Source organism: Leucoraja erinacea, chromosome 32, assembly GCF_028641065.1.
Source record: "Leucoraja erinacea ecotype New England chromosome 32, Leri_hhj_1, whole genome shotgun sequence".
Lineage (NCBI taxonomy): Eukaryota > Metazoa > Chordata > Chondrichthyes > Rajiformes > Rajidae > Leucoraja > Leucoraja erinaceus.
Genome location: NC_073408.1, coordinates 10,933,338 through 10,946,285, shown reverse-complemented (window position 1 = coordinate 10,946,285; position 12,948 = coordinate 10,933,338). Strand labels below are relative to the sequence as shown.

General features: G+C 42.9%; 1 protein-coding gene across 1 annotated transcript; it reads right to left on the bottom strand.

Moving 5' to 3' along the window:
- Nucleotides 1-3,560: 3,560 nt before the first annotated feature.
- btg4 (B-cell translocation gene 4) lies at nt 3,561-8,400 on the bottom strand. The gene is made up of 4 exons (XM_055660462.1): nt 8,215-8,400; nt 7,112-7,249; nt 5,695-6,043; nt 3,561-4,495 (listed from the first exon to the last, which is right to left on the bottom strand). The coding sequence occupies exons 1-4, from the start codon at nt 8,385-8,387 to the stop codon at nt 4,316-4,318; spliced, it is 840 nt and encodes a 279-aa protein (XP_055516437.1). The 5' UTR covers nt 8,388-8,400; the 3' UTR covers nt 3,561-4,315.
- Between the last annotated feature and the right edge of the window lie 4,548 nt (nt 8,401-12,948).

Genomic DNA, 12,948 nt, shown 5'->3' with positions numbered 1-12,948 from the left:
GCATTTGAAGGGCCATTTAAAAAGTTTTACTTAATGTTAACTCCTGAGGAACCTGGCCTGTGTGCGACTGAAGGTTTTTATCTGTCAGTAATCCTAGTGGACCAGCCCTGGGTGTGGTGCACACACGCGGTATGCACGGGAAAGTGTCTCATTGTCAGCCCCGATATCGCAGAGTGTGTGAAATGCAAAGAGAAGATAGAGTTAGCAGAGAAAGGGAATATTTCTCCATTTGCATGCGATGAGAGACCGTCGCTTTAGATAGAAATATAGTCACAAAAACTAAATGAAAGGATGCAAAGAGGGTAGTCTCTGCTTTTATCTGCATCAGTAACGTTGAAGTGTTTCATCACAATGACAGTGCTCTGTTGGAACACAATCAGCCAGAGTCTTTGGAAATGTTCAAACATCAAGCAAGCCAGAAATTTGGCATGCACTCTGTAGTCGATTGTGTGGCTAATCTCGATGGCAATCAACCAGCCCAGTGCATATTTCTTGAACATAAAACACTGCACCAGTCACAGGAAAATTGCCAGAGCTGCACTCTGTCCGGCCTGGACTTGGGAGTCAAAATCGTTCCAGATTCACATCTCTCACCAACCAAATTCTTAGGTGCTGTCTGAAATGGTTTTAAGTTTATAAAATCCCAGTGACTCTCTGTACACAAAGGTGGGCAACAACATTTGTAAGGCTGCAGGGAAAGAAGGGCAGGAGTATTTAGTTACAATAGTTCTTTCAAACAGTTGGCATTGGTATTTTGGACCAAATATTCCTTTTTCTATGCAGTGCCTTTATTGTTCATAGGCTTTCATCTTTGCAACTAAACATTAACATTGATCATCCATATAATATCCAGCTTGTTTGTAATCTGCCCCATTTCAAGTCTCTTTGGAAAAGCTTCTGCTGTGCTGCCTGCAATCAGTGTGACTGATGAGGGGAGCTTTGGATAGAAGGAGACCAGCTGAAGAACTGTCACTGCAGCAGCATTCGATGGATATGTCACTCAGTGCCACCCTGTCCTGTCGGCACAGCGAGTCTTGCGGGGAGGAGCAGAGTTCAATACTCACCTTCACAAACATGCTTTTTTACTGGACCTCTCGGTTGCAATATAGGAAACACATCAGCTGATTTGTGCATCTCCTCAAACTCAAACAGCGAACCTCAGTTGCTGGTTTACAAATAAGGAAACGGAGCTGGAGGAACTCAGGCAGGTCAGGCAGCATCTCTGGGGAACATGAATAAGTAATGTTTCGGGTCAGGACCCTGTAAATCAGATTATTTGTTTTAGTGGTGATGACCAAGAGTCTGAGTACATGCACTTCTCTAGAATGGGGCTGGGATATTTTCTTTATATATCCATTTGAGACAGCATACAGTACTTTGTTAGCTCACCTGCAATGCTCCCTTAAATCTCACTTCTGCTGATACTGGGTTTCCCTCAGCACTACACTACAGTACTGCATTTAGTGTTCCGATGGTACTGTTTAGTTTAGAAATACTGAGCAGCCACAGGCCCTTCGGCCCACCGAGTCTGTGCTGACCAATGATCCCCACACACTAGCACTATCCTATGCGCTAGGGATAATTTGTACCAATGCAAATTAACCTACAAACCTGTACATCTTTGGAATGTGGGAGGAAATGGGAGTACCCAGAGGGAGCCCACATGGTCACAGGGAGAACGTACAAACTCTGCACAGACAGCACCCGTTGTCAGGATCGAACCTACGTCTCTGATGATAAGGCAGCAACACTACTGCCACCCCGAATGGAACCCCAAACCCAACTCAAAGGCAATGCTGATGTCAAGTTAATACCACATAATCAAGCCACTCCAAGAGATATCTTCAGAACTATATTTTAACAAAAGACAAAATATTGAAGTAACTCAGCGGGTCAGGCAGCATTTCTGCAGAACATGGATAGGTGACGTTTCTGGTCGGGACCCTTCTTCAGAAAAAAAACTATATTTTATTTTTTTTCTCAAAGCCCCACTTTGTAGGCCGCTGATATTTCAGACTCGACTTTAAAAGTGTTTCCAACAGTACAGCATTCAAACACTCACTCAGACACACCGGCATCTTATTCTTTGAATGCAACAGGAAAGGGAATGTCTTCTGTAGTGGCTTTGTTCGGAGATGTGAAAGGCTAATCGATGAAATCAGAACATGCCACAAGACTGGGACAAAGGCAGCTTTACATCACTGGAGAAGATGGCAGGTGAAAAGAAAAATGGGTTATAAACAAAGGAGCTGCAGATGGGTCAGTTCCCACCCAGATACATTTTCAATAGTCGTGAAGATTAAAACAGAGACAAACCAAATGTTCTAATTTCTAACCCTCAAAACAAAGACATGCTTTTCTAAAACATCTTTTTTATTCTCTAGACATCCAAAAATTCTCAAACAAATTAGCTGTTTTTTTTCCTTAGGAATAGTAGCCAAGTTGAATAGGGGATACATTGGAAAATAATTTACATATAGAAAAATATTTTTGGTGATATTTAGTGTTGAGAGACAACAGCCCTGCTTTAAATACCATTCCATCTCTCTGAAATAGACAACCCCATTGTGGATCTCAGCTGAAGGCATACCTCCAGAGTGCCACACTCACTCAGTGTCAATGTTTCATGGCTAACCCATAGGAATGCACGTTACTAACCACACCATCGCATGTGCTGGAAAACAAGCAGGATTACATTTTGTCAAAGGCGAACAAAACTAAAATTGATATCCTGCAGATGCTGGAAGGCCAAACCAGAAATCACTGGAAAAACTACACAGGTCATTCAAATGCTTATGGAAGTCTAACACACAGAGTTAGTTTCATATCCATCTTTCATTTGTTCCAGAAACAGTTGGAATCTTTGTTTAATTATCCCATCTGAGCAGTCATTCATCTGAAGTGTTAATCGGTTCTCTCTCACCAAGTGCTGAACATTTCATGGTTTTTTCTTCTGGAATTGGAGTTCAATCATTAGAGTGAATGGGGTTCAGAACACCAGCCCGTGGGCCTCCCTGCTACATATGGGCCCAAAAGCATCTGGGGGGGAGACCTTGCGGGGATTACTGGCATCTGAACCCGGTGCCCCATTTTCAGGACTTTTATCTGCAGCAGGTCCTAGTCCTTTGCTGTTGGTTTCTTGGATTGAGATCCAGAGGCAAGGGAGTAGCATTGCACGACATGCATATGGTGGTGCAACTCTAGAATGGGTGGCTCCATGCAATGGACACCTTGCCCTTCTAGGCGAGCTGCAGTTTAGTGGGGCATCAAGAAACATTGGCAAGTTGCTGCAGTGCTTCCTGCTTATAGTATACCATTGAATGGGGTCTAGAATGGATACAATAAGTCCCTGCCTTCCATCATGCCACTCCTCACAAGGAGAGCCACAAATGTTGCTGCACTTTCAGCATGCAGTAACCCCTCATTTGCAGTAAACCCTAATTTTTACATGTCTCTATTGGTTATAGCAGGCAGATTCACCAAACTTCACTGCCAGGCCAGGCTGCATCTGCCATCACTGCCTGTATTGAGACTTTGAAGCTTTGGGCAGGCAAGGCTTTGCTTTAACGTTTCAGCTGAAAAAATGCACCTCTGTCAATATGGTTCTTGCTCTGTTTAAACTTTATTTTTGGCCCTCTGCACATGAAATGACACGCAGTACCATTTTTATAGCAGACAATCTGCAATAATGGACACCATTCTCCCTGCTATGGTCTATTACACCAAGGATTTGCTGCTGTACAGGGATATAACAAAGGCAATTTCCAAATTTCCCCATAAAAGACTACACAGTTGTACTATGTGAAGTCACTGCAGAAATGAAGCTTTTGGGTCATTCCAGACTAAGAGCAAATTCTCTCTACTGCATGGTGCAAGGACAACTGAACCATTGCCATTCACAGCACGCACAAACTTTAGTTTCAAGAACCTTCATTTGGTATCAGCCAAGAACACAGGACAAGTTGGCAATCAAATTTAAAAAGTGGCTTTTTATTTAATATACATTTTCAAACATTTTCATTGGAGACTTAAAAAACGTCAAATGCCAAGTTAAACACTGACCTATTATAATATAAACATCTGTAATAAGAATTGAAATCTTGACATATAATAAAATTTGTCCTCGAGGAAGTTTAAGAGATTGTGTAAATAAGTGTAGATGAGCTCAATGCTAGAACACCAAATTCATCCCCTATAGTACATCAGAACGCGCAGACTTGTCAGCAAATCTTCTGGATTGCCAGAAAATCGACTTCACAATACGATAAAGTAAAAGAAGGAAAATAGAACAAGATAAAGGAGAGGACAATTCAGATCAGTGCTTGGTATTTACCCAGTGATACCGATCATTTTGAGGATATGTGAACATATGGTTGGAAACTCTGTACATTTTGTAGATTTTTTGGAGAGGGTAGCAACCTTTAGTGTCTTCTGTGATGGTTTGCTTGTGTGTAAACCTGGGCCAGACAGCTGCATGGTACATGTAGTAATCATACTGCAAGAAAACAAAATGACAATTACTTTAAGCAACTTAATTACAACTACAGCATGTGGTCCAAACAGTTCAGTCGAGAGATTCAGCACGGAAATAGGCCCTTCAGCCCACTCAGTTCACGTTCACCAATCACCTGTTCGCATAAAATACACAAAGATGCTGGAGAAACTCAGCGGGTGCAGCAGCATCTATGGAGCGAAGGAAATAGGCAACGTTTAATAGCTTAACAGCTAATCTGTAGAAAAGAGTTAAATCTGCAGTACCATCCACTTCTAATCAATCCCCTGCATACCAAATTAGAGACCAGAGTAAAGCATTTTGGCCAATGGTTTAATATCATTTCACCTGGTACAGGTTAGCACCATAATGAATGGATCTCAGCCTTGGGACATTATTTCAGCATTGAAAATTATAGGCAAGCACCATCCTGTCCCCTTTGTAAGCACCTGTTTCCAGCTGTTACTGGATAGATTCAATCCTTAAACAAGTAGGTTCATATTGAACAAATTACCTATTTTCAGAAAGGACAAACACTTGGCACCTTTTGCCCCAAGCAACAGAGTTAAATACCCTGTAGCAGAGTGTTATTTCTTAATGGGAAGATAATCGAGGGTATCATTTTACCAGACACTCGAGTATCAGTAATACATACTAATTCAACTGGTAATATGCTAGCCAGTTATTGTTAATAATCTTAGAACAGAATATTTAACTTACAAATATAGGTAGCAAGATGATTAATAATGTTGATCCGGTCTCATTAAGGAAATATTAAAACAAATATTTTGCTCACTATTTATTTCAGTTGACAAATATAAATGTACTCAGTTTTCAGGGCAACATTTTATTAAGACACCACAGCTTCTTCAGTCTGAAGAAGGGTCTCGACCCGAAACGTCCCCTATTCCTTCACTCCATAAATGCTGCCTCACCCGCTGAGTTTCTCCAGCATTTGTCCACCTTCGATTTTTCCAGCATCTGCAGTTCTTTATTAAACAGCTTCTAAATAGTTTGTTGACGATTGGTACAAGGTGGAGCACCAAGGCAATTTAAAAAAATCAAAGTTGACTTTCAAGAAGCACAAGCTTATTGGCAATGGGTGTTTGACCGGCTTAGTCGCAAAATCCTTTTAGCTCTTAAAATACTAAAATATCTAAAGTGAGAGCCACTGGAAATAACTTGCCAGTGATCTACTATACCTGATAGATGCTCTTTGGGTTAATCACAGTGGGGATGGTTTGAGGTTCTTCTCCAGGGATTTCTCCTCCACCAAAGCTGTGGCCCATGTAAATACTGTTTGGGTTGCTCACGATTGGTATGGTCTTAGTTTCTGAAGCTGCAGAGAAGTTCTCCTCTTCCCTATGGGCTTTGCTTCTAGCATAAATTGCACTCAGTTCCTTGTTATAGCTTTCCTCATCGGAAGATGTACCAGAGAAGTAATCCGAACTTGCTCGTTCTGCTGCATTGCTGATGTGCTTGAAGACTTCCCGATTAGATTTCTGTTCCTCCAACCTCGTTATAATGAATGGCTGGCTCTTTTCGCCACACCTGAAATAAGAGTACATCAGTTAAACAATTGACTACCAAACTTATTTATACCCCAAGTCCTCATCAGTTTGTGGGAGAACACAGTCTCTGATGATTTCAAGTGATTCAGGAACAATTTCTTCCCAACAACCCTCATTAGACTATTATCTAAATGGTGTCCGATTAGGAAAAGGGGAGATGCAACGAGACCTGGGTGTCATGGTACACCAGTCATTGAAAGTAGGCATGCAGGTGCAGCAGGCAGTGAAGAAAGCGAATGGTATGTTAGCATTCATAGCAAAATTTCGTTCAGACCGCAAGGTCTGAATGACAATAAAGGATCTATCTATCTCGATCTAAAAGGATTTGAGTATAGGATTAGGGAGGTTCTACTGCAGTTGTACAGGGTCTTGGTGAGACCACACCTGGAATATCGCATACAGTTTTGGGCTCCAAATCTGAGGAAAGACATTCTTGCTATAGGGGGAGTACAGAGAAGGTTCGCCAGACTGATTCCTGGGATGTCAGGACTTTCATATGAAGAAAGACTGGATAGACTTGGCTTGTACTCGCTAGAATTTAGGAGATTGAGGGGAGGGGGGGAATCTTATAGAAACTTACATAAATTCTTAAGGGGTTGGACAGGCTAGATACAGGAAGATTGTTCCCGATGTTGGGGAGGTCCAGATCAAGGGGTCACAGTTTAAGGATAAGGGGGAATTCCTTTAGCACCGAGATGAGGAAAACATTTTTCACACAGAGAGTGGTGAATCTCTGAAATTCTCTGCCACAGAAGGTAGTTGAGGCCTGTTCATTCGGCTATATTTAAGAGGGAGTTAGATGTGGCCCTTGTGGCTAAAGGGATCAGGGGGTATGGAGAGAAGGCAGGTACATGATACCGAGTTGAATGATCAGCCATGATCATATTGAATGGTGGTGCAGGCTCAAAGGGCCAAATGGCCTACTCCTGCACCTATTTTCTATGTTTCTATTACACACACCAACAAAACTACAAACTCTTGGCTATTGTCCAGACTGGGAAATTCTGGGGACACTATTTGACCAGAATATTTAAAACTCAACCCTTACCTACACCACACTTCATATGGATCCACCCAGATAGTGAGTTCCTTCGGCAGGTCCAAAGATGAATATTCAATATTGCTTTCTACACAAGCCTGAAAGAGGACAGGATCCCGTGGTTGATTCTTGTTTATTCTGATACACCTGGAGAAAAACATTGTGTCAGGGAACAAAACAAAATAATGTCAGCCAAATTGAGCCACGTGTGATGGCTAAACACTCTCCTCAAATGCTCTCTTCTAATGAAAGGAAAATTGAAACAAGATGCTTCAAACCACCAAATTCCATATTATTGGTGCTAGATTTCCATATGAACACTATTTGAAATTATTCTTCTCTCATCTAAAAAATATTTTAATACATCACACTGCGGTGGGGCTAATCCCAGCAAGTATGCTAGGACACCCCCCCCCATGTCATTTGAAAAACCAGTTGTCGCCATGCAAGAATTAATTTCTCCATTCTAATTTCACCACCAATATAGATTTAAAATGAAACGTTAGCATTTAGATGCAGTTGGCTTAGTCAGATTCAAACCTTCACCTCAGAATCATGAAACTAGGATTATTAGTCCAGTAACTACCAAATTTACTGCAGTGAACATTCCAATTCACCCAGAAGAATCTAATTTGAAATATTGTAGCCCCCAGGCAATATTTAAGATGAATATTGGCAGTTTTCCAGGCATATTATCTTTATCCAATCTAACCACAAAACCAATTGTCTGATGATATTTCTTCTCCCCACCCAAAGGAAAATAACCAATTTCATTGAACTAGGCTACTCGACAGCCCCACAACTGGCAGAAAGGAAGGGACATTTCAATGCTTTGAAAGGCACTAAAGAATCAAGAGTCCATGCTCAAGTTCAGTTTCAATGTAGACCACAATCCCAACAAGGTTGTGGTTCAGACAAGTCAATAATGTCTTCTTAGCAAGATCAGCCATGATCACAATGAATGGCGGTGCTGGCTTGAAGGGCCGAATGGCCTCCTCCTGCACCTATTTTCTATGTAACTCTCACAAAAGATACATTTAATGGGTCATTTATTACAACCACATCCAAAATAATATCTCCAAATGTTTCCAGCTAAGACAGTCCATTCCTACCTGTAGGCTTGTCCTCTAGAAGGGTTTCCACAGTACCAGTGGTTCTTGTATTTTTGAAATAGTATTTTTGTTAGCTTGCTCCCAAATTTCTCCATCTTCTGCTTGCTGAATTTCTCATTTTTCTTCACCAGATGGGTGATGAAAACTACTGTGGCAGCAATCTCTTCTTTCATGGTTTCAATAAATGGTACCTGGAATGTTAGTTAGATTTTTAACAAAGTCTTCCCTGTGCAACAAGTAACAACAATTAATGTCAGAGACAGTTAAAATAAACTTCAACCCAAAATACATTTTTTTCTATTGTCACACATTTAAAGAGGGAACACCATCAGGCCAAGGCTGAGCTGCCATTTCTAATTCAATTAATCATGCAAGGAAATTAATAAAGATATAATTTAGCACATATATGACATGGTTTTACTTACGGAAGTGAGAATACATTGGAATAACTTAACTCTCAATTGAAATGTTAATTGGCATGAATAGGTTTCATTTGCACCTTTTCAAAACTCAAGACAATGATTCAAGAAGAATTCATTGCATTTACAGCAAGAGGCATTTACCCCTGTGAGGTGGGCAACTTATGGAAAGGGATTCTGAGGGATAAGATATACTTGCATTTGCAAAGGCTAGGTTTGATTAGGGATAGTCAGTATGGTTTTGAACAGAAGATCATATCTCAAAGTTGATCAAGTTTTATGAAGCAGTAACCAAGGAGGTCATCGAGAGCAGAGCAGTGGCCATGGTCTGTATGGCCTTCAAGGTTCTACGTGGCAAACTGCTATGGAAGGTTAGATCGTATGGAATCCAGCTAGAACAAACTAATTACATGCATAATCAAATTGATGGTAGGAAGCAAAGGGTGACGATGGATGGTTGCACAGACTGGAGGTCCGTGACCAGTGATGTGGCTCATGTCTCACTGTTTGTGCCCATATCAATGATTTGGATGAGAATGTACAAGGCATTATTGCAAGGTTATCAAGAGATACAAGTGACACTAAATTCAGAAGGTATTGCATTTTGGGAGGTCGTTACTTCCCAAATGCTTTACAACAGCGCAGTCGTTTTCTGAGGGGACTTGGAAAGCAGCGTAAACTATGACTACAAGTATACACTTCCCCAAAAGTGTCACAGGTGAACAAGGTGGATTTCATCAGTAAGAGCATCGAGTATGGAGATTGGGATGTTATGTCCTGCTGTAGAAGACGTTGGCAAGGCCACACTTGGGAGTGTTGTGTTCATCTCTGGTCACTCTGCTCCAGGAAAGATGCCATAGGCTGGAGAGAGTGCAGAAAAGACAGTACTGGAAGGGCAGAGTTATAGGGAGTGGCTAGGCAGGGACTTTATTTCCTGGAGTTTAAAGAACCCAAGGGGTGATCTTATGCAGGTGTATAAAATGATGAGGGGCACAAGGGAAAGACGGTCTTCTTCCCCCTAGAAAAAGAGGGCATACGTTTAAAATGAGGGGGAAAGATTTAATAGGATGCAGAGGAGCTAGCATATGGAACAAGTTAGCAGATGAAGCAATTGAGGCAGGTACAGATTATCATTTAAAATACATTTGGACAGGTACATAGATAAATAACATACGTGTTTAAGAAGGAACTGCAGATGCTGGAAAATCGAAGGTGCACAAAAATGCTGGAGGAACTCAGCGGGTGCAGCAGCATCTATGGAGCGAAGGAAGTAGGCAACGTTTCGGAACGAAACGTTGCCTACTTCCTTCGCTCCATAGATGCTGCTGCACCCACTGAGTCTCTCCAGCATTTTTGTGCACCTTGGATAAATAATAGTTTGGGTAACAAGGCAAACGGGTGACATTGCAGGTTGAGACCCTTCCGACTTCTCCAGTCTGAAGAAGGGCCTCGACCCCAAACGTCACCCATTACTCCTCCCTAGAGATGCTGCCTGTCCCGCTGAGTTACTCCGGCTTTTTGTGTCTATCTTAGATCATTACTTAGGCAGGAGATTTATTATCACTGATGCAGCCACTGAGCTCTTATCACCACCTAATGGCCAGCAGGGCTCAGTGCATACAAAGTCTTCTGGTGGTTTCAAAGACAAACTCAGTTGCAGTCACTAAGTGTCATACTGAGTCTCTCACAAGAACATGAAAGCAAATTCTCTCAACATGTTCACCTTAAAAGTAAATTTATAATTAAAAAAATAAAATAAAAAATAAAAAGATTTCAGGGCAGCAAAATGTTACAGCCACCGTCTCAGTGCCAGGGGCCAGAGTTCATTCCTGGTCTCAGGTGTTATTGCATTGTATTGTATTGTATTCAAATTTATTGTCATTGTCTCAATTTGAGACAACGAAATGAATTTCCCTTACAGGCAGTATCATAAAAAAAAAAATAAAATAAATAATAAAACATATTAAAAAATAAAATTGAAATTGAAAAATAGTGTACATGTCCTGCAGGCATGGTGTACATGTCCTGCTTATGACCACGTCAGGTTCCTCCACGTGCCCTAGTTTCCTCCCACAGCCCAAAGACATGCCGGTTGTGGATTAATTGGACACCACAAATCACCCCTCGTTTGCAAATGAGTGGGAGAGTCTTGGAAAGTGTAATGCATGTAAATGGATGCTTAGCACAGATTCAGCCAGCTGAATAATCGCTGCTGTGCTGTATCACTATGAATTTGTTAGAACATGTCATTGAAAAGATTAAAAAAAAATATTGAAAATACTTATCAAGCAGGAGTTTTGGGGAGTGAAATTGTTAATTGCCTACCACCAAAACCAATAACAGCTCCATTCTGACTGCCTATCCAGTCTTTCCGTCACTAAATCATTACAGCCACGCATTCTCTCCACAATTCGAAAGCCAACTAGAACACTCCTGACCTCAGTCTAGCTGAGGTTCACCAAGACATCTGGTCATTACCTATTTATCACCCCCATCATTCATTAAACCACAAGATAGAGAAAAGCAGAATAACAAACTCAAACCAGTTCATTAGTAATAATTACTTTAAAACAAACTGGTTTCTATTCACATATCAATGGAACTGAAACTAACAACCCTGAGCTCTAAAACTACTGGACCTCTAACACATTTAAAAGCTATCTTCTTGCTTTGTGGGGGATGCTTCAAGCCCAGTCACCTACCAGCAGTGCTCTCAAAGTTCTAATGCCAAACTCCTGGGGGAGGTGGGGCCTTTATGGGCAAATGAAGCATCATGGGAGACCCACAATTAACTCTAAGATCAAAGAAAATCCCATTCATCAGTTTCTACAACATGTCCTTTGGAGTATTTTAGACATTGCAGGATACTAATAGTTTTTATTCAGGTTTAGGTTTATTGCTGTTGTTGTCACTTGTAATGAGGTGCAGTGAAAAGTTCTGCTTAGCCAAACATTCTAATTCCTCTGAGAAGTTTCACCATTGTATTCTCTGAATTGGCCAGGTCATTGTCTTGGTCTAATATCTCATCCTTCAGCTGATATCACTGGGGAGAAAATGTCACAATTATGTTGCCATTTTTGGGGATCTACTGTAGCGGCACCTGCTGGTGCCTTGGGGTAGTCGAACCCTTCGATTGGCTACCTCGGACACGTGACCGCGGGGGAGGGGTTTTCGCGCGCTTTTCTGGGCAATCCCGTTCACCACCGTTGTGTAGCGACACTGTTATTTAGTTGTCTTAAGACCATCGTTGTTTTAATTTAACTTTCGTAATAAAGTTCTTTGGAAATCAACCAACCGGCTTGACTCCACTAAATTGGTGACCCCGACGCGCCCAAATGATATTGGACGCCGACATGCAAGACTCCGTTCCCGATGCTCATCAGAGCGCCGTTAGCCTCAAGCTGCTGGTGTTCTGGCCCAAACAGCCTCAAGTGTGGTTCGTGCACGTGGATGCACAGTCCCACCTGCGCAATATAGTGGTGGATGGGACTATGTATTTCCACGTCGTTGGGGCACTTACGCAGGAGACAGCTTCCCGATTGCTGCCTTTCCTGCAGACCCCGCCCGCGACCACCAAGTACGACGGCCACAAGGCCCTCCTCCTGCACTCTTTCAGACTCAGCCGCCGGGATCGCACCGCCCGCCTCCTGCAAATGGACGGTTTGGGCGATCGCAAGCTGTCCGTGCTCATGGCCGAGATGCTTGCTCTCATGGACGGCTACCGTCCGTGCCTGCTTTTCGAGCAAGCCTTTTTAGAACAGACGTCCGCCTCATGCTCGCGGGCGCTGATTTCGTCGACCCTCTGCAGCTTGCCAGAGGGGCAGACAAACTTCGGCTGATGAAGCACCAAGATGGTGGCGCCATTAACCGTGTTTCCGCGCCAGCGCGCCCTTCGCCTCAGCGTGACAGCGACGAAGCCCTGCCCACGAGTTCCAACGCGGAGCCACAGCAGCGACCCGGGACCCGCGGTAGGCACCGATGGTGTTTTTATCACCTCCGATGGGGTGCTGAGGTCCGACGCTGCCGCCAGCCCTGTACGTTTCAGGGAAATGCCTCGGCCGATCGTCTGTAGAGGTGATCACGATCGGCCCAAACAACCGCCTCTACGTGCACGACTGCCACTCCGGCCAACGCTTTCTCGTGGACTCCGGTGCCATTGTCGGCATCCTCCCGCCGACCGGGCGTGACACTCGTGCTGGTACGCGGGGTCCTGTGCTCACGGCCGTCAACAGGAGCTCCATCCGCACTTACGGTACGCGGACCCTCTCACTCAACTTCGACTCCTGCCCGTAAGAGTGGACGTTTATCGTGGCGG